We start from the raw sequence: 26,205 nt of genomic DNA, 5'->3' as shown, positions 1-26,205 counted from the left end.
TGATGTTTTCTGCAGTCCACAGGCAGGTCTCCTCCATGCCTGTCGTTTCATACTTACGTAAAATCTTTTCCATTCTTCATTTGCAGATCAGGGTTGTAGGGAGTGGGCTTTTTGCTCATTTTTTGGCCCTAGAAGTGCTCCAGTACAATTCACATCCTTATACTTAAATTCTTCTCCTCCCTGAAAAAGAGCAGGGTAGCCTTGTCCTACTTTCCTTGCTTACTGGAAAGAGTCCATGGCTAATTCTTGAACTATACCAGGGCATTACCTGGAATAAATTTGGTTGAACCAGGCCAAAGTATCATGAAGAGAACTGATAACTATTTGGTAGTATGTATATTTAAGCAGTACAATGACCTTTTCCATTCTTCAGGAAGAGGCTGGAAACCCACAAGTTTATCTACCCATAATAGGAACTTGTTAGAATAAAGCTGGAACTAGTTTTACAGCACAGAAATACTGTTCTTGCCAGGTGTTCTTCCCTTAAAGCTCGTTAATTTCCCTCAGAAGAGGCCTGCTCCATGTTTCTGAATTATAAGATACAGGCTTTTTGGAAGCTCAGAAAATCTGTTCAGGTGCAATAAATTGTTTGATGTGTTACAGAATCAAAGAATCATTTAGGTTGAAAAAGACCTCCAAGATCATGGAGTCCAACCTTTGACCCATCATCACCTTGTCAACTAAACCATGGCACAGAATGCCATGTCCAGTCATTTCTTGAACACCTCCAGGGATAGTGACTGCACCACCTCCATGGCAGTGCATATCGTAATGTTCTGTGCTCACTTGTAAGAAATGCAGACTAAATAATCTGAAAAATTCACCTGAGAAGTAATGTTATTAAAGAAGGGAAATGGGGAATACATACTTGTACATTCACATGACTCGCATCAGGTGTCACATGATGAAGAGCAGATGTTAAAGTGGAGTTTTTACAGGTCATAAATTTTGTTTGACAGTACTGAAATTTAAAAGTATTGTGTTTTTTGGGAACGTAAAGTATTTCTGTTCATTAGTTTCCAGCAAATTCTGTGCAAAAAAAGAGAAGTCCTATTATAAATTTACTAGTAAAGACTTCAGAAAGAAAAGTAGGAAAACAATTTTGCAATTTTAAATAGAACATAGATTACTTTTCTTATTAATGTAAAGCACTACAGTAATAGATGAAAAACCTTTTTGTTCTCCACAAAGGTTTTGAATTCTTGCAGTTATACAATAGCTAATGGGATGGACTTCACAGAATTTAGACATTATTTTAATGGACATTCACAAGAAGATTGTGTTTTTCTTTCAAAGACTTTAAATTCTAATAATACAACTTAATAACTGAAATTTAAGTTTGTACTTTATAAACTGTGAAATCATCACAAAAGAGGTATATAGTCTACTATAGATTGATTCATGTATTTATATTTCATTCTGAAGATATTTAGACACTTCTCTGCTTGATGTTGACGTGCAGCCAACTTACATACGAGTACTGGTGAAGGAAAAGGTTGGTGTTTTCTTACTACATTCATTTCCAACCAGGAGTTAATGTTTACCATAGTTGTTCAGTGGACTATGGATTTGATTCGTATGAGTTCCCAATTGTATCTATGCAAAAAGAATGTTCTTTAAATACCTGCTTTATTTTGGACCACATATAAACTGTGGACATCCTAACCAGAAGACTTGCAAAGCCTGCAATTGAAATTTCACTGTCTTTCTCTCCTTCTCTCTTCTTATTCCCCCCACACAGTGTACCATAATTCACTTTAGAAGAGAGCTTCCCAGTTGCCCTAGGCTAGAATTTAGCAATTTCACAATCTGGAATTTATAGCTGACAGAAACCAATGGATGTATACTCTTCTAAAAGGGCATTTAAAATGTCATTCCAGTTTTCTCTCTTCTCAGTGGTTTTAATTTTGTCATCGTTTTTTTTTAAAAATTCAAAGTACTTTCACAGTAAACCAAAATCCCTATTTTTGACTGTACCAACTGAATAAACAAAACTTCAGAATTGCTTTACATCCAAAATAGACTGGATAATCTTTCTCATTTAATTGCTAATGTAAGTCAAGCATCATTTTATAACCTTCTTTAGAAATGTCACTTCAGGAATGGCAGCAATTCAGGAATATACATCTGACTATACTTACAAGTAAAAGCTGGTTAGCATGCTAATAATTTATTAGGATTATATAAAGTGAGAGGATTTAGACCTATACTGGCCTTAAAATCAAAGGATGTGAGAGTGATATTTTAACATGTGTTCTGTCCATATCAAAGAAAGAAAAAAAGTTAGCATGATGTACTTCAATCCCGTATTTTCTTATAGCCATTTCAGTTTGTCCTCCCTGAGGAAGTGAAGCCAGACAGCAGCTCTGCTAAAAGATCACAAACAACTGGTCATTTGGTTGTCACCATGCCAAAGGTATGTAAAGTAGTCTGAGGAGACATCACACGAAGATCTTTAAATGTTGTGAGTACTTTGGGAATATTTCTGAGTTACAGGTAACATCTGGCTTGATAAAGATATACAGGCTAGCCTTTCCCATCGGGGCATATTTTCCAAAAAAGGAACATTGCATAAGGACAATATAATCAGAGAGCCAAACCTTAGTATTTATAATCCCTTTAAAGGAACATTATGAAAATCAGTATTAATAGAACTGTTTGTATTTCCTTTATTTTAAACAAACTCAGCTTTTTATGTGCTAAAAAAGACTCTGCAAAACATGCAGTATTATGCAAATGTGTGAGAAGATAATTTTTTTTGAAATAATGAAAATAAGCAACATACCTACTTTCTTTTTCCACTTGTGAAACAATAAAAACAATTCAGTTTTTCAAAATCTGTGTGGCACACATATGTATGAAGGTTACATTGTTGTGGAAATAGAGACACTCCTGTCATGTCTCATGTTTGGAACAAGAGTTGTTTCATTCATTTCTCCTTCATGCTCTCCCTGGTTGGAAAGGATCCACTGAGTAGTTGTACAAAGTGTTGTAGTCATAGAGCAAGAAGGTTGTAGCAATTCAGTATTTCAATTGAAACTACTTGGAGCAGAGAGAGAGCTGGAAGTTTTAGGGAGGTGGAGTTCCAGAGATGAGAATGAATTCTGTGATGGGGTCCTGGAAGTTGAGGGAGAGGTTAATCAAGTGTTCTTCTGCAATTATGCCTTGGGAAGGTTGGGCTGCTTTTCAGACCTTTAGGACTACATCATATACTTTCAGTTTTCAGAGTAGGGTAACCCTGCCCTAGGATAGTTACAGTAAAAAATTAACCTTTTGGTGTTCTAGCCTTACCCTTCTGGCCTTTAGGAAGTTTCTTTGCTTTGTAGGAGCAGAGGTACATGGGGCTACATGTGAGTCTACCAGAATATATCAATTACAGCATTTTCTTCTGAAAGAAGAAGCTATTTAGCTGAAATAGCTTCAGCTGCTGTTTGGGGTCAGTTCTTTCTTTTTGTGCTCTGATTTAATTTTAAGACTATGCAGCTAGTAGTTCTAACTAAAAAGTTATTTTTCATTTTTGGCTTTGTCCATTTGTGGTTCTTACCTTCTATATTTCCTTCCATTATCCAGTCCCATAGTCTGTCTGTCCCTATGAGGAGAGCCTCTCATTAAATCACAAACTATCACTCTAGCATCAAGCGTGCAGTTTTACTAAGAGCTGAAAGAACACTGAAAATTGAACTCATTTGGTTAAGGTCCATATTTTGTTAATGTTCAAAATTCACTCATATGAGAATTTATGCTTTCATAAATTTATTTGAAAATGAGGCCTTGACATTTACCATTTTGGATAATGTCATTTTCAAATGTATATGAACAGTCTTGTTTACTACTTACTTGTTTGCATATTTTAAGCGCTATCAGCTTTCTATCCCATGCCCTGCTTTATTACTCATCCATCTTGCTAGTTCTTTGTGGATGATCAGTGCCTTAGAAAATGTAAATATTTCAGAGAGTCTTTGGATATATATTCAACTCTACTGCCTGCCTAGCAAGTCATACCTAAATCAGCAAAATTAATATTAGCTCTTTGTACTGTGATTGAGAACTGCCTTTATTCCATTATTAACTTTATATGTAACCTGCCTTAATATTTTGCTACACCTAAGTTTTTTACTTAGCCTCAGAGTCTGGAGTGTGCTTCATCTCAGAGGACCTGATTCTCAGGTATCTGTAAGACATGAGGAAAGAGAATAACTGGGTCAGCGTTCTCAACTTTGCCTTGGTTTGGTTAAAAACTACTTGAGTAGCTTGGACACAGCAAGAGACGCATGATCGGAGTGCTGCATGGTCTAATGTCTTTGTTGTCATTGGATCCAAACACTTGGATCCTGGAAAGCAGCTTTGCAGAAAAGCACTGGGGAGTCTTTGTTGCCATGAAACTGAACATGAGTCAGCAATGTCCTCTTCTGTCAAAGACCAATTGTATCCTGAGCTGCATTAGGAGTGTTGTCAGCAGGTTGAGGGAGGCAATCCTTCCCCTGTGTTTGGCATTGCTGAGGTACACATGGAGAACTGTGTCCAGTGCTGGGCTCCCCAGTGCAAGAGAGACATGGACATGCTGGAGAGAATGTTGTTATTATTAATAGTATGTAATCTAGGAAGCGAGGTATAATGAATAATGATTAACAACTGGAAGACCAATAGGTATTTTTCTTGCAGAATATTATGGCTGATTTTATCAACAATGCTTGAGAATACTAATTTGAGATCGCCAACTTAATATGAGTTCTTTTTAGTAAGATAATTGGAAGACCAGAGTTCATGCAAGTTCTTTCAGGCTGTATCAATAAGACAAGCCTAGTGACTATATTGCACTACATTTAATATTTTTGTTCCTGATAAAAAGTTATCAAAATAAAATTATTTGCAACTAGATAAATGGCCTAGCACATTCCTTAGGTAACTGAAATATTAAAAAATGCCACTGACCTAAAAATAGTGTCCTATAAGATGCTGCTTGCCATAGTATCCTAAAAATATCTCACTCTTCTCAGTAACAGAACAGAAATCTAACTGAATTGTGAGTGTTTTTCACTTCCTTTAGTGAGTTTCTAATCAAGTTACTAAACCTTGCACCATTCATCTTCCAGCCTGTTCATAGTTCTCAAGACTTTAAAAAGAAAAACAAAACCTCTTTCCTTGCCTCTCCAATGACCTTGCCACACCACAGATGCTGGAGATAGTAAATTCCACATGAAGCAGAAGAAAGCAAATAATTTTCACCTTCTTTTCTGGGAACATTTTTTTTAACTGTGCTGTTTACTATACATCAAATCCCACAGAATGGGTGCCTTTCTAAGGCAGTGTCTATTAACATTTTTTTGGAAGGTCATCAAAAGAACCTGAAGGACACAAGTTTCAGTGAAATGATACAGTGACACTGTTAAAGTGTAGTGTTTGTGCTGTAATAATCATCTGTACAGAGATTTTGCATGACTACATTGTATGTGCTTCATATTCTGGGAAAAATATTTGAGACTTGAAGCTTTTCAAATCTTGAACATCTGTTCCTGGCAGCATCATCTTTGCAGATGATGCAGGAAAATTAAAACCTGAGAGTTTCTTTAAAAGACTTTGACCAAAATTGGCGTATATGATTTTATGAAATGTCATCCTGGATTACACCAGTAACATTTTAATTAATGTCTGAGAAAAAGCATCGAAACCCAATATTATTAGCAAGCAGGTTTAATTTAGGGTTCTGAGACATTCTGTGTCATGTTTTAAAACTTTCCTTTTCTTATTTTAGTGAATCAGACAGAAAAATTTGAACTTTTGATCACAAATGAATTCTGACAGCTTTTTATTGCCTGGGCCTTCAAAAGCATTTAGAAATGTAAAGATCAGTGAGAGTTAAATTCCTTAATTAATCTAAAAATAGAAGTGGTATATATTATGCATGTCAGTGTTATTTGATAGAATTACATTATATAATTCTCACTTATCTAGGTATGGTAAATGCAGTAATATTTCATTACCATCAAAGGCATGTGGAGACATACAGCTGTGGAGCCCTGGAAATCTAATAATCCTTCAGAATAAATGTGTTTCAGTGAAACTCTGTTACTCAATGGAATTCCCATTGTAGAAGAAGAAAGTACTGCAGGAAAAAAATGTGGACTGAAAATATGAATAAAAATACAGTTTTCACATATTTCTACTGGTTTCTCAACTATACTCCAGAATCTGTTTAACACACCTATGTCTAGCACTCTCTGATAATGGTGTTGTTTCTGTTTTCTAATTAATGTAAATATTAGAAATAGTTTCATATAATAACTTCCAGAAAACTTCATCATATTAATTTAGTCCATCTTCCCGCATACCATAGGCTTTAAATTTGACACAGTTACCTCTGTACTGAGCCCAGTCTTACCTTTGGCCACAATTGAAGCTATGGCAGTTCTGTTTTTCAGAGCAGTTTTCCTCAGTGATCACTGTCACTAAGAGGTGGACAGTCAGTTACTGGCGTGGTGAAGCTCACATACCATTTTTTCAGAAAGAACTAAAATTACAAAGTATTCCTTAGTTTTTGGTTTGTTTGTTTGGGTTTTTTTTAACTGAACAGAGGTAGGAGGACATCTTTTGAGCAGAAGAACTTTTATGTCAAGCAATATTTGATAATTGATAGATGTTCTCGTAGGCAAGTCCTAATAACCCTTACCTAAGTTGCAAGATCAGTTCTTGTCAAGGAACTATCTTCTGTTGAGTCCAGAACCAGCACATTTCTTTACCATCCTTGATGATGCTCTGAGGGCAAAGTAAGGAACACGAGTCTCAAGGGGATCAGTGGAATAAATTATTTTAACAGAACAGAACACTTGAGGGCCTCCTGAGAAAAGAGGATACAAAGAAACAGACTTTGCTTCACCAGAGCATATAGAGAATGAAAGGGCATCAGCCCCTTCACACTGAATTCTGGAAACAAATGACAGAAGCTACAGGTTTTGTCTTATTTCTTGGGGGCATTAAAATGGAGACTCTAAATTCGCAACGCTTCTGGAACAGACTGCTCTCAAATCAACTACACTATGAAATAGTCAATAAAATGAACTATTTGGTATGCTTCCTGGTCTTCTTCCTTTCAAATGCTTAAGGGATCCCTCTCCCATGATGTTGTTAAGAAGGGAAAAAGACTCCTTTGCAATGAGATAACACATCTTCCAAAAAATGATGGCAGACATGTTTTCTTTGAGAAGGGGAATTCACTTGGACTTTAAACTTAAGATTCTGTTTTAGCAAAGATGCTGAGGGAGTTTGTGGTCACTTGTAATTTTTATAAAGAGTGAGGAGAAGTCCAGACTGTAGCCGAGTCTGTAATAAAAATGTCTGAACAACAAGCACATGGACACCAGAACTGAAATGTAAGTGAGAGGCATATCATGAATCAATTAGTTAGCTATGGAAAAAATAAGTAATATGCATTATTAACATGGTACTAAACAAGACAGCATATATTTAAATATTAATAGATGTATATATTTAAATACTCTCATATATATATATATATATACACTTTTATAAATGTTTGACTATAATTTCATTCAGATAATTTGGTTAAATTTGCCTTATGTCTGTGCTTCATGCTGAGTGAAGAGTGTTAAAATCTATCAGAAGGAATAAATGTCACAAGAGAAAATTTATGCAGACACTCTCAATTTTCTATTTTGGAGAGTATTTAAATGCTTGTGAGCAAAGTGTCAACTTTTATGAGAATTATTTTTTTGTCTGTTTTTATTTCAGGCTAAAGAAATAATCCTGGCTAAGCAAAAACTTTCAGCTTCAAATAAACATTCTGACTGCAATACACTGCAAAAAAATGCAAGAAGGTAGTTCCTTTTTTTCTTCCATATTCGTTTTATTTTTGTCAGTGTGTTATTCACATGCCAGAAAATGTGCTTCTTATTATGTTATTGCTGAAAATAGGAAAACATTGATTTGTGTAGAGTAAAACTATTTCTATAAGCTTTAGACTAATAGCCTGTCTGGTGCTGTTTATAAAGTGATCTCCTCCAATAGCAGAGCCAAAAAAGCACTTACTTCTGCCCATCGGTTTTGTACCACCAGCTCATTCAGATTATTAACTGGTATATACTAAAACTAAATCACCTACTGAGAATGGGCTCTGCAGAGCTCCTTGCTATGGAACCCAAGTCTGAAAACCTTTTAGAAAGCAATGATTTCGAACCTCTGTCATGAATGTATTTTCTCACTGATACACAGTTTGAGCTACTGTGCAAGTAAATAGGTTCTGAAGGCAATTCTGCAAGGGTTTATAACATAGATCCATCCTGTTAAATGTGGTGCAAACTCCAGCTCTTGAAATCTTCCAGTTAGTGACTGCCAGAAGCAAGTATCCATGATGCAGGATTTTTTGGTTTTACCCTTAGCAAGTATTAATGTAGATGGACACTAGGTTTGATGGACACTTGGCCTAAGTAAAAATACTATGATATCTCTTTTAATCCTTCCTTTTCCTCTTGCTGTAGCCAATGGTATTTATATCAGAATAAGATAACAACAGAGTTTGTTGAGTTGTTTATCTGTTTATATTTGAAGTGTTGCACTTGTTTCCTTGTTTGATTTCATTGTGGTGAATGTTGACAAAAAGACTAAGCAGATAGTAAAAAAAAATGGTTCTGCAAGCGTCAGTTGTAATTAACGCTGCTTGTTATTTCTAATAAAAATCAGTCATTAACTTCTTTTCTTTAATAACCTGCATCATGAGAAGATAGGGCAACTGTAAGAATTTATTGAGGTAACTAAAGAGCCACAAGGACTGCACCAAGTCAGCAGTCATCACAACAGTGCATCATCTTGATTACTGAGTATTTCAAAAATTTTTAGGAGATCCAATCTAAATAGTGGATTCTTACTCTCCATTATATTTCTGAAGTCATGACGGTCAGGGGAAGTCCCTGGTGACTGGAAAAAATGGAAAGATTGCACCCATTTTTAAAAAAGGGAGGAAAAAAAGAGGACACTAGGGACTAGTTACCTGTCAGCCTCACCTTTGAAATTTCTACTTTGGGAAGATCATAGAACAGATCCTCCTAGAAGCTGTGTTAAGGCATGTGGAGGACAGGGGGCTGATTCAGGACAGCCAGCACAGCTTCCCCAAGGGCAAGTCCTGCCTGACTAACTGAGGGCCTTCTATGATGGAGTGACCACATCAGTGGACAAGGGAAGGGCTATGGATGTCATCTATCTGGACTTCTGTAAAGCCTTTGACACAGTCCCCCACAACATCCTTCTCTCTGAATTGGAGAGAGATGGCTCTGATGGATGGACTGCTTCAGTGGATGAGGACTTGGTAGCATGGTTGCATCTAGAGGGGAGTAGGCAACGACTCAATGTCTGGAGGGAGATCCGTGATAAGTGGTGTCCCTCAGGGGACAGTGACATAGACAGTGGAACCAAGTGCACCCTCAACAGGTTTGCCAGTGACACCAAGCTGAGGGGTGCAGTTGACAGACCTGAAGGACGGGATGCCATCCAGAGGGACCTGGACAAGCTTGAGAAGTGGGCCCATGTGAATGTCATGAGGCTGGACAAGACCAAATGCAAGGTGCTGCATCTGGGTCAGGGCAACCCCTGGTGTAAATAAAGGGGAAAGAAGGGATTGAGAGAAGCCCTGAGAAGTACTTGGGGATACCTGTGCATGGAAAACTGGACATGAACTGGCAATGTGCACTTGCATCCAGAAAGCCAGTTGTATCCTGGGCTGCATCCAAAGCAGTGTGGCCAGCAGGTCCAGGGAGGGGATTCCCCCTCTCTACTCCACTCTGGTGAAATCCTGCCTGGAGTACTCCATCCAGCTCTGGGGTCCTCAGTACAGGAAAGACATGGACCTGTTGGAACCAGTCCAGAAGAGGACCACAAAAGTCATCAGAGGGCAGGGGCATCTGTCCTTTGAGGAAAGGCTGAGAGAGTTTGGGTTCTTTAGTCTGGAAAAGATAAGGCTCCAGGGAGCAGCCTTGCATAATAAAGAGGATCTTATAAAAAAGATGGGGACAGATTTTTTAATAGGGCTTGTAGCTACAGGACAAGGGGTGATTGTTTTAAAGTAAAAGAGGAGAAATATATAAGAAAGAAATTTTTTATTATGAGGATTGCCCAGAAAGGTGGTGGATGCACCATCCCTGTAACCATTAAAGGTCACGTTGAATGGGGCTCTGAGCAACCTGATCTAGTTGAGGATGTCCTTGCTCATTGCAGGGGTGTTGGATTTCAGTGCAGTTTTAAGTAATTATGAATATGCTTCCTGCAGATTTTGAGGGTTAAAATATTACAGGAATGTATATCACAAAAGTAGAAGTAGGAAAAGAGTCTCTGAATTACAGCTCTTTCTAAAAATAGTAAGTTTTGACCTCTTTAGTTGAAAAGTCGCTGAGTAGCCAGATGTTAAAAAATTTGCTGAATAGTTGTCTCTTAGATTACAGAACATTCATTACAGTGATTACACTTGACAGCTACAGATGTCTTAGCTAAATGCTGTCAGACATATAATCTGCTAAACTGTAATGTAGAGCTTTAAATCTCTTTAACTCTTGTTAGCTAGATTACATGATGATACTGTCATTACTTCTGCCACATATGAGGGATTTCTTGTGTGACTGTATACAGAACTGTATTTCAAACCTTCAGAGAGGCGAGTGTCTGTGGAAAGAATTTGACAGAGTGATTTATTACACTTACAAAGCCCCTATCAATGTAGCTCAGTATGCCAGTTCTGACTGGAACTGGCCTCACAGTTCAGCTGTGAGGTACTGGAGTTGAGTTCTCCACAACTGCATGGATGAAACTCAGTGGTAGGTAGGAACTCACTTTTCTGAATAATACTGGAAATTTTAAGAGTAACAGTTACATAAAGTCAATAATCCTTGTCTCAGCTTTAGACTATGCTTCCTTTAGCATATTGGAAAAGAAAAAAAATGGAATGAAACTCAAAATCTCTCTAAATGTAAATATATACTTCCTCCAGTAAAGAAAGATATATAAGAATATAACTATTTTTCTTTGTTTTTGGGGGTTTGTTGGGTTTGTTTTGTTTTGTTTTGTTTTTTACTGTAGATCTTAATATATGGAGGTTGAGAAATGCAGACAGAGAATGGATTAATTTGAAGAGGCAAAGGAATAGAGTGGCAATTTCTGCTTCACAAAGCAGAATTAAAAACTAGTCAGCAAGTTTCGATCTATACACATCTTCTATAATGAAATAAGGAATGTAAGGTAAAGGTAATTTCTGTTTGTGTAGTTCAGGCATTGCAAATCTGACTGCTTACTCAAAGTGTCTTTTTCCTCTTAGCTAAGCAGGAGTGCACTGGATGACTAAGCCAGCAGGTGCTGTCGAAAATATTGTGCAATGCATTAGGCTGGAAATCTGACTTGTGTTCTACTGGAATCAGTTCTTGGTGGCAGTATGTAATGTGTGCCTTTTTACAGAGTTTTTGTTTTGATGGGTTGTGTGGTTGGTTTGTTGGTTTGATTTGGTTCTTTGTCTGGATTCTTAAGGGGAAAAAAACCAAAAAATATACTGCTGGAATATCCACTCTGTCTGCTGGAATACCCATAAATGTCTTTGAACAGTTTCAGCAGATTTCACTAATTGTGAGAAACATAAAATATATAAAATTGCCTCTAAGTTATGTTGAACTTGGGACCAGGAAAATTGCAGTTTCATGGTGATAAACAAGCATTACTTTACTTTCCTTGGAGAAGTTTTTGGGTTTAGTTGAGCTTTTTTTCATTTATTAACAAGTAAAGAATAAAAGACTGATTCTTTCAAAAACTCTGTATGGTTGTCTCACTTGAGATGTAACAGTTTTGCTGAAGATGAGACATACTGAGATGTAGTGTTTGCCTTCGTTAAGTACCTGGGAGTAGATCACAAATCTTGAGTTGAATAGATTTGGAGAATTAATATTTTCTGGTTACAAAGTTTGCTATCTGTCATGAAGACATTGAGAACTTCTAGAATGCAAGTTATATTGTCTGGGAAATAAGGAATCATAGGAACTGTAATTCAATTGACTATTTAACCAGAAAGTAGAGTCAGGTATGACTAAGCAACATATTAAAAAGGCTTTTTACTCAAATTAACCTTCAAGTATGGACTCATTTACATTCTCATGGAGGCATGGAGCAGAGGGTATACACCTCTATCATTTGACTAATGAGGAGAACAAAAGGTGGGGTGCCTCAGAAGTGATTTGAAAATTAATTGTCAGACACAGGCCTCTGATAATCCCTAACTGTAATAAGGGCAAGGAGACTTCAGAAAGGTGCCCTTCTGGAGGAAAAGCATTCTCAAAGACACTGCTCAGTAAGGTCTTGGTCACTACAATCTGAAGTTATCTCCAGTGTGTATATGTGACAAGGACAAAAGACTGAGGGCAGAGATGAACTTTAAAGTCATGTTCTAAAATTCCATAACTTTGTAGACAACTTTGCTAGAATAAAATTTTGTGTCACTATAAGCTTCCCTAATGTTTAACACACTAGGGACTCGACTTTGGCTGACAAATTGAACAGTGAAAGGGGTGAAAATAAGATGATATTACAGCCACATGCGAAAATTCAGAGTCAATTTACTCATTGCAGGTATTGGAGCATATATTTTGCTAACAGACAAGGTCAGTTTATTTAGTATCTTGAAGTGATTATGCGTAAGAAGGTAAGGGATGGAACAGTGAAGTTTAAAATGTCACAGTGATTATGATTTTCTGTCTAACTTTTAGAAACTTGGACTCTACTGTTATATACGGTCTCAGTATGATGAATCCTATTTGTGAGATGTATTTGTCTTTTAGAACAGAATGACCCAGACGTCATCAGCCTTTCATTTATCAGAACTGCTCACCAGTGATTTGTTAGTTCTTGGTTGTAGTTCAGTCCCTGAAAAATGAATTTGATTTTACCAGTATTTATATTTTTCCAATGATCCACTCAGTCTGAAGACTCTAGTTATAGTTTCATTTCTCTATGTAGAGAGATTTGAAAGACCTCTTATACAATGAAAGAGGTATTACCATAATTATTTGCTTAGATTACCTAGTAGATTTTTCTAAGTCTGTATTTTCAAGAGTTGAGACCAGGGTATGGTAAAAGTCATACATTTGCCATCAGTTTTTGACATACATAAATAAAGATTTGTCTCTCTCTCAGCTCTCAAATAAGATATTCGATATAACAGACTCATTCTGTTTTCTTATTCAAGAAAAGGATTTTAGTACTTTTTCTAAGATGAAATTATTTTTATGCTGTTTCATTCATAATCTTAGAAGACTGGAAAAAGTGTCTCTTCAAAGCAGTTGGTTGTGACTTGTAAATATCTTTGGATATCCTGGTGCCAGAAACAAAACTTTCAATTAAATTTCAATGATTGTATATTCTGGATTAAACATATGAGAAATCTTTAGCAACTTAAATTTTATTGAAATTCAGAAGTTGAAGCAGGGGAATGTAACTGTCAAATCATTAAAGTATCAAATATGTGCATTAAGAACTGTGTGAACAAAAAGTGTAAATTATCAAGAAATACCAAATTATCAGTTATGTGCTCTGTCACACACCAGATTGTTCAGCAGGCTGCTATAGTTATGCAAAATGGAGGGACTAACTTTCTTTATTGTGGTCTTCTCATTTTTACTTTAAAAGCATTATCAAACAGTGTGAAGTTAGAAATAGCCTCTCAAAGGAACATAAATACCAGGAAAAAAGAAAGGATGTAATCCAGTATTATTTATTTTTGTATGGTACTCTTGTCTTTACACCATAATTTTTTGAGTAGAGAACATTCAACAGCAGGTAGTAGTGCCAAAAACTGTGACCATCTTCTTTTAAACCTGAACTTGAAGTAATTTGCAAACACTGAGATTTTCAGATCTGTGCTCTGGCTGGTCCTGCAAGAAATATCACAGTTGTCTTACTATTGCTCATGGAAGAGCTTCAGCAACGAGATGATTTTATTTCCACTAGGTAGAATTACATGGAAAAAACCCTAATTCTTTCTTGCAAAAATGTTCAGGTGGGTTAGTCTTGATGTCATCAATACCCAGGCTCTTTTTGCATGGATTGCACGATGAGTGGAGCAGATTCTCAGCAGATACTGTGCTGTAGCTGCACTGACTTCAGCATAACCGAGTCTTCTTGTCAGCCAAAGCTGTATCATGGTAGTTGTGATCCCACTCTGAAGCTTTGCTAAACAAGTATAGAATGTTTGATCATGTTCATGTAAGTATGTAAAAATCCACTCCCTTTCTGGAAAAAAATCACCTCTACTTGATTCTCAGTCTTACCTGTTGTCTGTTGCTAAGACACTTCCAGGTTACGTATTGATGGAATTTTGAGAATGGCTGATGCATATAATCCTTTCACAGCTTGTTGATGTGCATTGTTACTTATGAAACTACTATGAAGATTGTTACTTATGAAATAATTCATTTCTGGTATACTGAAGTTTATTCTGCTACTAAACAAGCTACTCAAACTCCACAGAGTTTTTTGTATTTGAATGACTAACAATTTGTACAATTTTAGAGCTGCTCAACAAGTGTGAAATACCACTGCTAATTAAAATACTTCTAATCAAGGAAATTCTTTTCTAATGTGATGGAAACAAACACTGAGCCTAATTTATTTTCATATTTATGATTTTTCAGCTTTTTCTGTGGTACTTCGGATTAGTGGTTAATGATTAAGATTCTGGACAGGGTCTGCTCTCTTTGCCATTCACCAAGAGCTACTGAAAAAGTGATTGCAGGTCACAGCACATTTCATAAATTAGACAGGAAGCAAAAATGTCTGTTAATTTTTGGGGATGAACATTTTCCAGAATGTTACCACAAATAGAATCCATTTTTATTTCATTAAATAGCATAGTGTAATATATGGAAAAAATCTAATCTTATAAATTGAAGAACATTCAGGGTAAAGAAATAAGACTTTTCTTGTATTTGTTTTCATTGCTCTTAAAATTCTACTCTGAGTAGTTTTTGCTTATGCCACTATTTGGAAAAGGTTTATCCAGGTTATTAAAGCAGGCTGCTTCTCTGGTTGTTTTCCCCTCAGCAAAATGATCAGTTGATTCCTGTAGTACAAGAGAAATCCAGTGGCATAGGGCTGAGAGGTGGTTGGGCTGGGGGCCTCTTCTTTCGTCATGCTGTTCTCAGCACAGCATAGGAGGAAACCTCCCATGAACTCTTTTGCTTCTTCACTGGGACAGAAATCCTGCACACAGATGTGGGCTGGGATGTCTGCTAAAATCTGACAGAGCCTTGATGGAGAAGCACTGGCAGAATTTGGAAACTGCTTGGCAGAACTCTCCCTGTTTTAATAACTAAAGATGGCGTATTTTCAGTTAAAAATCTTTTAATATACTTTATTTACATGCTTTCGTCATCTGTGTTGTGATCCCAGAAGTGCATTCTCTCATACAGTGACTTTGCCTCTTTTCTGTTTGTTCTGGTTCTGATCTCCTGGGTAAACACATAGTTTTCTCACATCTGTCTTGTGCCATACTGAGCTTGGAACTGTGACCCAAAGTACCACTCAGTATACAATGGAGTAGGAAGATGTACAAATCATGTTGTAATTGGGAGAAATTAAACATTGTACTATTAAATTTCCATTTTGCTATTTTTTATGTAAACACAAATTGCATGAAAGCAAGCTAGATTTTTTTCCATTTAATCATTGAGCTCCTCTATTAGAAAAGAACAATGAGATTAAATGCTAAAATCTGAGAGTATATTTCAAATCTTTGATCATCATTTGAAGTGGCTAAGTTGCCTTAATGAGTGGCCTGTACACATTTCTAAGTGTAATCTAAAGGAGTATCCTTAATAGCAGTAGAATCTGAAAATTTTGTTAAAACTCTAACCTTTCTTATAAATTTTTTTTCATAGTACAAACATGGGGAGGATTGACATTGCTAAAACGTAAAAATTAGATGATCAAATCAAAAAGTTTATACAATTTTGTTTTCACTCTAAATAAAAGTATTTCTGTTTTCCAAAGATGAATCTGTCACATAAAAATTAATAGACAGCCAGTGTGTTAAAAATGAACAGAAAAAAAATTAAAAAAACCAATTAGATTAAAAAAATGTTCTTATATCAAAAGCCAACCATTTGTAGTGTGATACCAGCAGTCACCACGTTCTGATATAAAACAAATTACACATATGAAAAATTACATTTTGACGTTCGTAGACTAAAGATTCTTTTCTACAAAATCTTAGAGATTTTGTAGTACTTTTCTGGGTTTACACATTTTTAAGTTATAAGAACTCTTAATCCTGGTTTAATTGGACTTAGTAACAACCCTCACACTAAAGTCAATCTCTTTATAAACAGGTACTCAAAATAGAATCATGGAATCATAGAATAAAGTCAAATAGTTCTTTTATATTTGACACTGAAATTAAGTTTCTTTCCATTTATTTCCCTCTTGTTTCAGGAGTGGAAAAGTTGAGAAGTTAGAAGTGGATCCTAGTAAATATTCATTCCCTGATGTGACAAAGATAATCCAAGAAAAGGAACGAACTGGACAGGGACCTATAAAGCTACATCCAGAGAGGATTACAGAAGTTAAGAAGAGTTCTGTTAATTTTGAAAATGATGAAGATGTTCCTCCCTTAATTTGAAACATTCTTAAACAGTCCCTCTATAATACATTCTTAAACAGTCCCTCTCTCTCTATATATATGTAGTGTGTATGCTTGAGTTGATTTTGGAACCCTATGTGTAAAGCAAATACAATAGAGCTGGAGCTGGAAATATCATTACATTTCTTATCAATAACTTTTTTTTGCTTGTGTTTTTTGCTGAATTTTCTGTTAGTATATTGCTATATAAATTCATTTTTCTACATTGCTTACTTAGTGTGAAATCAGAATGGGAGTCATATATCAGAGATTGTCATTTCTTCAAAGAATTTACTGTCTGGGTTGAAAGATGACATATTACTGTAGAAAAAGAGAGAAGGAAGGAAGAAAGCACTTGTAACTGGATTTATGATTATTCTTATTAAACTACGGATAGAAAAAATCTCTGCATTCCTTCAGTGTTTTCATTTTCATGAAGGACAACAGTAGAAGAAAATAAGGCATTAGGAGAGTGAGAGACACTGCTGTAATCTACCATACATCAGTGGATTTTCCTGCATAATGCAAACTCCTGGATTCTGGAGCTGGTTTAACAGTGCCACTCCATGAAGATTTTGGGAGAGAATAAAAAGAAACTTCAAGCAAAAAGTGACCTACATTACCTTGCTAATGCTCTTGAAGTTGTTTCTTTGTAAAGAAAGACTTCATTTGGTTCTGCAGAAAGAAAATGCTTCAGATTTAAATCAACTTTTGCTTCTAGTCAAATGGGATAGGGCAGGCAAATTTAAGTCAGGAAGTATCAAACCACATTATGTGGTTAGAACTTGTTTACATCCTTAAGGTAGAAAATTAATAAGTTGCAATTATAACTGAACCACTAAAACTCCACTTAAAATATAGTGTTTAAGTAGCAGTCTAGATTCAGATAATACCCATAATACCTTCAACACATAGTCAAGTTCATGACACATTCTTTAAAAGTGCTGTATCCCTAATTGTGAAAAACATCATGCAAAAAACCTCAGCAGTTTGAATGAAAATATTACTATTGAATTCTGGGAATTTTTAGCCACTCTGAAGTGCTTTACGATTCTTCACAGATGTTTAATGTAAGATAAAGATAAATAATCTATCTTAAAGTGCACTGAGGAGAAGCAGAATATACCCATCAACTCAGGCTGATGGCTTGAACTGATGCATTTTCTTCGGTTCAATTTGAAACGGATATAGGATTTAAAAAATGAAGTTTCATACTAATGCTGCCTATACTGAGAGCTGAAAAGAAAGTTTATATATTACAAAGACATAGACCAAAGTGGAATTTGAGCATCGTGTGCTGTACTGGCATATCATCTCAGATTTTTCTTATGAACTGACTCAATTTTTCCAGTTCCAGAATACATTCTTCCATGATACAAGCCTCTCGGCCCTGAAATCTATTTAATTAGCTCTGCTCTGGTTAATGGAGTATAAAAACATCAACTGCTTTTGCAATATGTCCCTATTCACTATAAATGCCTAATTGTGCCGAGGAGGAGAAGCAAAGGAGGGAGCTGCAGCAGAGGCACCCTGAGGGGAGCTGGAGGAGGAGGAGGAGGGCAGGGGGGAGCTGCAGGTCCTGGGCAGGGATCACCCCCTGGCAGCCCCAGGAAGACTTCACTGGAGCAGAGACCCCCCTGAAGCCTGGGGGATCCTAAAAGTTGGTGCTATTTTATGTAACTGTGCAGCCCTAGTAGGGAAACAAGCAACAATGTAATTTTTACCAGTCAGATGGGCAATTCATGTTTTTGTTCTTTTTCAAGTCTATTTCCTTTTATTTTGTGTGGGAGTATGAATATTGCTGACCTTGGGATGGGTGAAGAGGAAAGGCTCCACCACCTGTTTGAGGATAAAAATCAGTAGATTTTGGCAGCACATCCAAAAATTTGTCTCCTGTAGTTTCATTGATTGCTGTGGGGATTTTCTGAAGTTTCTAAGAGTTGAACCCATTGCAGGTTTCCCTCTTTTTTCTTCATTGCTTATTTCTGAAAGTCATGTAGGGACAATCCACCTTTCAGACCTTCTGCCAATTTGGATGAACCTGTCAAGAGTTTCAGAAGGTTGTAGAAAACAGGCATCTGGTCATGTATGATTATTTTATTTTTTTCATAAGCAGAGAGCTCTAAAAATTGATCCTTTTTTCCAAACCAAAGGATAACACAACTGGATCTTTCCCCATTCCAACTCAGATCTCTTTTTCATGTAGTTTCTACTGAATATATTTTGCTGTTTTGGGAAAAAACAAACAAACAAAAAACTGCATTGAGCTACAATTACACCTCATAGGAGAATTAATAGCAGATACCAAAATATACTTGGAACTACCGAAGAAAGAGTTCTTTCACATGGTACCATAATTTTGAGTCCAGCCTGAAAATGGAGTGTATTCTGAGAATCAGCTTCAACAAAACTCTCAGAGTGCATGTATGGGCCAGGGAGAACATGAACAGAGGTTGATCACAGAGAAATGAAGTGCACAAGCACAAGATGACACCAATGGCCCACAGGAGCATAAACACACCTCACTAAGTATCAATTACTGATCACTAAGGTAATGCAACTTTGAGAAAAGAAAACAAGAGGAGAAAGGACGTGTGGCCAATGTAGATAAAATATCCCCTGTACAGTGAAAATGCAAAGAGGATAACAAAAGGAATAAAAGATAGTCACAGCCCTCACCAGGAAAAGGAAGAGCAAAGAAGGAAACTCCAACATCATCTCCCCCAGTTAAGGATGTGGCAGCTGATCAAAGCCATTGTGCATCTGCAGCATGATGCTCCTACTTAGAGCAGGCAACAAAGAGCTGCTTTTTGATTTGCCACTTGCCTCATTCTGCCACTGCAGACTCAGCAGTTGAATGTACAGCATTATCTCTTACTATGTAATTGGGTTAAGTAGATTAAAATTTCAGACAGCACGGAGTGTGCGTTGTGATATTTCACCTCTAACTAGATGACTGGATGAATTTTAGCAGTATGCAGTGGATGGAACAATTCATCATCCATTAGACAGGAGATGGATGAGGTTAATGACAAATTCTAGCAGTACTAGGAGGAAAGATCTGTAATGGTTCAGGAGTGCCCTTGGATTTCCACAAAATCTTACTCTTGTTCTATAACTGGGATGGCATTTGCAGTCAGAACAAGAGGGTTTGTTGATGCACAAAACAGGTGTCCAGTTCCCTCTAGCACTAAATTGATTCATCTTAGTCAAAAAAAAGCAAAGGCAGAAGTAAATCTGTTACACTATGACAGGGTAAAGCTATCCTGCACTCACAATTACAGCTGTATTGTAGAGCAACATGCAATAAAATAGCAAAGCTTGGTTCAAAACTGCCTTTTGTCTTACAGTCTTAGATGTATTTGTGAATATACTCAGTATGGGTAACAGCATTGGACATGCAAAATGTGCTTTCCCACTGCATGTTTCAACTGATATTTGCCATAAGGGGAAGCTGAAGGGGAAGCTGGTGAGGAGCAGATAACATTTCTTCCTGGTTAATGAATACTGAAAGAAAGCTGCAGAGTGGCCCAAGCATTAAGCCTTTTTCTGAACAATTGCTAAAGACCAGGTGTTTGCTGTCAGAGCTAGACTGGGTAACTAACTTCACCCAAACAAAAACAGCATCCCAAGATGTTCAAAGTTGGAAGGGGCCTATGGTGATCATCTCGTCCAACTTCCCCGCTCAAACCTAGAGCCAGTTGCCCTGGACCATGTCCAGATGGCTTTGGAATATCTTCAGAGATGGAGAATTCACAGCCTCTCTGGGTGATCTGTGGAGGCACATGGTCACCCTCAGAGTAAGAAAGTGTTTCCTGATGTTTAGGGAGAACCTCCTGTGTTTCAATGTGTGCCCACTATCTCTGGTCCTGTCACTGGGCACCACCTATTTATTGTTTAATTGTAAATTATTTGTGAATAAATGTATTTCTTCTGTTATAGAGTCATCTGTAGCATGCTGAAGCTTATTGTTCTCATTTGCAGCACTTAAACGATACTGACAGAATCCAGCTGTCTCTTTCCACCTCTGATAAAACCAGGCAGACTAAAAGCTCAATGAAGCTGAAATCTGAGAAAACAGCATCTAAAATAACAAAGACAAAAGGTATGACATAATTTAGAAAACACAGCTTACTCTGAGAGTGACAGTTCATGTTTTACTTTTTAAAAAGCAGAAATGATCAAATAGATTAGTAGTGGCAGAAGTGCTGTTGTTTGTTGCGCAGTTGTGCACTGAAACTATCTAATAATCAACTGGGATCTCTCTGAGGCAAATTCTGTACAAATTGTTCCCGCATCAAACCTGTCACAGTTAAAACACTATGAAAGCCACATCAGGCCTCGGGACTGTTAACTGTATCAGTTTCCAAACCACCATGGATTAGCTGAGCTAGTTATAAAACCTTTAGACATTAGAAGGAACAGGGAAGCAAGGGAAATAATGTCCCCCATCAACCCAACCACTGGAGATGTTACTTTGTCCCTTGTTTCCTTTAACATAAAGCAAGTTAGAAAGTCTGGGCATAGTCTCTTCTGCCTTACAAGCCCTTCCTCTAGGCAACAGCCACGCCCCCCTGCCACAGAACAGACTAACACAAAGCTTAAAAGAGAGCCACACATTGGTTTAAGAAACTACTCTACAGCTCCTCCATAGGGAAGCCCTGATATGGTGGGAATTGGCCAGGGATTGAAAGTCAAAAGCCCATTCCCTTAAGGAGATGGGATAGTACAGAAGCAGCCCTCTGCTTTGTCTGGGTGTTGGCATAATAAATAGTTTGCCCTTGAATGGCTTCAGATCTGCACGGTGGCAATTTTTCTGTATAGGGCATGGTCTCAACCTATAAGGGACTCTTCTCATATTTAACAAAAGCATGGGAAAATCATGATAACCAAGTCCGTGCTGGGAATGGTACTGCTGGTACTGAAAATAGAGCTTTCAGTGTGGTACAGCCTGAGTGTCTGGGGGAAAAAGTCTCAGAAGTTATAGCATGCATCATATGAACAGAAGCACTTAAAAGCTCCACAGCTCTAAACTCTAAGCATCTTTCTCCTCAGAAACTTCACGGGAAATATGTGTATAGAAGAGTTGACTGGGGAACATTTGGCTAGAAAGATGTGAGCTGTGGCTATGCTTTGACCTTTGTTGTTGTGCTCTCAGTGCTAACCATCTGCAAGTCTACCAGCAGCATAATTATGCCTGTTTGACAGTGTACATAAATTAGTGTTGGCCCTTCTGGTTTTGCAACAAAGCAGGCAGCCATGCGACTTTTTAATTAAGGATTTAACTGAGATTGATAATAAAGTTCCAATATGCTTCCATATTTAAATGAAAGTGCATCAGCATTATAAAATTTTCAAAGGGAAAACATCCATGGAGATTTATCAGTCACCTGTGAAGCATAGCTGAAGTGAAGCATGACATCAGCTATGGAAGAAATCCAAGCTGTCTGTTTTTCCTGCACCGAACTACATTCTGCAGTGGAAATCCTCCAAGGGAATCAAGTCCCTTTTTTTCACTCATTTTATTTTAATTTCCATGAACCTGAGACTTGGTATTGTACTTGTGAACATTTAAAGATGCTGATATCCTGCATCATTTTCAGAACTTCCTTACATGTGCTTATGCTCAGTATCTAGTTACAGCTTCAGCTACTAAAATGCTTAAGTTCCACCCTCCCTTATGTTTATAGTAAAAGCTATATTCATCTCACTAAAATTATTTTTCAATATTCTAAATAAAAATGTATGTCTGTTTAAATTTATGCTTAAAGTTTAGCTCAATCTGGAAATTCATGTTTGAAACTAAATCCCTGTCAAATATTCTTAAAACTTTTCCAAGTGCGCCTCCAGTACAGGTCTACAGTATCTTAAATCAATCAATTAAACTTTTTCAGTTTCCTTCTCACAAATCTTGAGTGCAGCCTGAACATTCTTAAAGTGGTAGTGAAGTGCCAAAGGCTCCTGCAGCATGTTAATGTGTACCTTATAGGTGTGAATGTGTCATCAGATTACTTAGTGCTGACTGTGCTGGGGGGATTTTTGTGGGGCTGGAGGTAATTTCTCACACTTTGTCAGCTGTGATGAGACACATCATTACATGCCTGTGATCTGTAAAGCAAATTCTCCCTCTTTATCAGTGTTTGACACTGGATGCTTAACAACCTGGTTAATCAAAACTAGATTATACTGCTGGAATTAATGAGGCATTGAAAGGATTTAATGACTGAAGGAAGCTTTTCAAAGCTTGTGTCAAATAGATTACTTAGTTTAATATTTGCTCATAAATAATAGAGAAATGTGTGACATGGAAGTTGCAGTTATTCAGACAAATGAATTTCCCTGGGTCAACCTAACCCTGATATCACTGAAAATCTGATGTCTAGTTCATGTTCTTTTGATAGACAAAGAAGCTCTTTCTTCTTTCCCATTGTATTAGTTCAGGGTTCAATGTATAAGATTCAAGGACAGCTGACAAAAATGACCATCTAATCTGAATTAGAAGAGATTTTATTGTTGGATATAATATCTGAATCACGGGGTTAAAACAAATTATTACACCTAGTTAGAGATAGGGAAGTCTGCCTGTTATATGAGCTACAGAGTTAGTTTCAGCACCTGATAGCTCTTGAATTTGTCACTGGGCCCTTCAATCAGGAAAAAAAAGCATAGTTTGGTCAGACAGACTGAGGTTCAAGGTTTCCCTCTTTGATTATAAAAACTTTATGTGGTATTCTTTGACCTGGAGCTTTTGTCAGATTGGGAAAGAGGATCCAAAGTGTTGTTCAGTGTGTCCAAGGAATGAACACCTGTGTGGGAACGCAAGTACGAATGTTCTCCCCACTGCTTGTACTGCAATGCTTCTGTACTTCCTTGCTCATACTGGGACATGACAGTGGGTCTTTTCAGGTGGTTCTAGGAATCTATTGCCTGACATTGCAAACAAGGGAACAGCAAATGGATACAAGCAGGACACCCACTTCAAAAGTACCATTCGGTCCTGAACTAAGCCATATTCCACCAGTCCATTTACAGGCTGTTGCTTCTCGTGAATGTGGAGCTGGTTTGGACCTTTCATGCTGATTTTAGAGTTCTTGGTTTATGTTCACAGGAACTTGCCATTTGCTTTTGCCAAAGGAATTTGAGTAAACAGCTTGATGTGCAAACTAACTCTTAAATTCTGCATCTAGCATGGTTTATTGTCAAGATGAGTCACTTACGGAAAAATGCCTTTGCAGAAAGAAATCCCCAGCACTCAGATCCACAGGTCCTTTACTCCAGGACCCCATGGATTATACCCCACAGTTTCCCAGAAAGGGCTGAGCTCTATTGGTTTATCTAGTCCCTACTCACTTCCTGAGGAGGCCTGAAAGCTTCCCAACATATCTCAGCTTCACAGATGCTGAAATTACTGGTGAACTAAGAGTCAAAACTGGGAAAATATATCCCCATCCTATGGGTGAGCACATGAAGAATTTTAGGTAAAGTGACAAACATCAGTAACTCAATTCAATAGTGGCAGAGCTGAGGATATAATTCTGAACCCCATCACTTGAGGATATCATTCAGTTGAGAGTAGGAGGCACAAATACACCAATAAATTCCTTATGCAATGACCCACAGCAGTAGGTGTAAGGAAGACCAGCTGAAGCCACATCAGGAGTCCATTTGGCCCAAGATGTGGCTCAGTTCAAGCAGGACTTTTCATAGGCCAGTGAATACAGTGAATAGCAATGTAGCCACCACTCTGGAGGGCTGTGTGTGACTGCCCCATCACACTTGCTAACCCTTGAGGGAGGCAGGATTGACACTGTGGTTCTCTTGCACACTCCAACATAGCCCAGCCCCTTCCTCCTCATCCTGGAAGAGGTAAAATTCATTTTTGCATATCCTGCTGGGAGCACTTGACCCTGTTCTGTATAAGAAATGTTGAAAAGAGTGATCTTTCCCTGATACAATCTCAGACAGTCAGCAGCTGTAGGAAAGCCTGGCCTAAGGGTTAACATGCAATTATCTTTGATGGAACACTCCTCTGTGAATTTGTGTTGTCATTATTTCACACTAACTATGTTTATAAACCTCCATTCTGTATCCTGTGGCTACAAGTTTCATGCTTCAATTATGCATCCTGCAAATATTGACCTTAGTTTATTTTAAGCTTATCAGCATTTCCTTGGGGATTCTTAGTTCCTTTGATTCATCCTGTTGTTTTCCTCAGAACCTGTTCTACTTCTAAACATTGAGGAATGACCAGGACAAAATCCAAGAAGTGCTTGTTCTGTAGTTTCACACAGCCCCATGTTATCTCTCATTTTCCTACAGATTTGTAATGGTCTCCTATCTTTTGAATACTGTCAAGCACTGAGCCCACATATTTATAAAACTGCCTACAGGGAGCTCAGATTTTATTTCCTGAGTTTTAATAGCTAGACAAGAACCTGCCACTATGTACTGACAGATCAAGCTGGTTTAGGTAATTTTCCCCTTTGTATTTAGAGACATTAAACTATTGTTTCCTTCAGTCACTCAACTCCTTGGGATTTTCAGACATTTTTCTGCTCTTCTCAGTCAGTTTGAGATATGATTCCTGCAAGCTATTTTATCACCTCAAAAATTATTTTAGCAAATACTATCACCTCATTGTTCATCTCTTTTTCTGGACCATTTGAGAGGCTCAACTTTAAGTCCAGGTCTCCCTAGGGATCCAAAGATAATCCTCCATTGTGAAAACTGACTATTTATTCCTACTCTGTCCTGTCTTTAAGAAATTCTTAATCCTTGGGGTGACCTTCCTTCTTATGACATGGCAGCTTAGTTCCCTTCATAATCTTTCAACCTTGTCAAAAGCTTTCTGAAAAACTGAATGCATTATATCAACTAGAACATCCTTTCCCATATACTCACTAAAAGTATTTCTATTTGAGTTGAAATATTGACAGGAAAACTTTCAAGTGACTGGTCATTTTAGTTGCTTCTGTATTTGGTATCTAATGTGAGATGCCTTTGGAGGGCAGTGATTTTTTACTTTTTCAGTAAGTGACCAAACACTTTAGTCATTACCCTGGAGAAGTTTAAAGTTGAACACGCCAGTTCTTGCTTAAAAACTCTTAAGCTATGTGGAAATGTACAAACAGAAAGTAGAATAAAGTGGCATTTCTGATTATGCTGAAAAGAGAAACCGGTCCCAAAACACAAAGGTGAGAATTTCAAAAACACATGTCCTTCAAAACACACAAAATAGACACTCCTTGCTTCCCATCCAGCTTTTATGCAGTTAAACAAGTTAAACACACAAGATGTTTTTTCCCATGAAGGCAGATAGGATGAAAAAAAGACATCACCACTTACAGAGAAAGCAGAGGAGAGAGTGTCCTCCCCTCTTCTGGACTGGAGTTGAGGAGGAAGCAGAACATGCTGAGATTCCAAAGGCACTAAGGGCAAAAACCCTTCAAGCACTTTTGTCCATGTCACTGCCTGAGAGTAAATTGCTGGGGCCTTTTCACTTCCACAGCAATCTGGCTGTACAATGGTTTTCAAAAATGTCATTTTCAATTGGA

The 26,205-nt window shown here is 37.4% G+C and overlaps 1 protein-coding gene across 2 annotated transcripts in view; it reads left to right on the top strand.

Annotated features, from left to right (window-relative positions):
- DNAAF11 (dynein axonemal assembly factor 11) overlaps positions 1-17,035 on the top strand; it is a 33,343-nt gene extending 16,308 nt beyond the window's left edge. Inside the window, exons 9-12 of one of the 2 annotated variants that reach the window (XM_051778552.1) lie at positions 1,426-1,495; positions 2,321-2,416; positions 7,747-7,832; positions 16,465-17,035. In XM_051778552.1, the coding sequence (XP_051634512.1) occupies positions 1,426-1,495; positions 2,321-2,416; positions 7,747-7,832; positions 16,465-16,651 (439 nt within the window). In that variant the 3' untranslated portion in view covers positions 16,652-17,035. Of the gene's footprint in view, positions 1-1,425; positions 1,496-2,320; positions 2,417-4,662; positions 6,233-7,746; positions 7,833-16,464 lie in introns of those variants that run through there. The other variant, XM_051778553.1, reaches the window with a different exon arrangement.
- Positions 17,036-26,205: the final 9,170 nt, after the last annotated feature.

The sequence above is a fragment of the Manacus candei genome, unplaced genomic scaffold, assembly GCF_025592945.1.
Source record: "Manacus candei isolate 608988 ecotype Guabito, Panama unplaced genomic scaffold, ASM2559294v1 h1tg000013l, whole genome shotgun sequence".
Taxonomy (NCBI): Eukaryota; Metazoa; Chordata; class Aves; order Passeriformes; family Pipridae; genus Manacus; species Manacus candei.
This window is presented reverse-complemented; position numbering and strand designations above follow the sequence as displayed.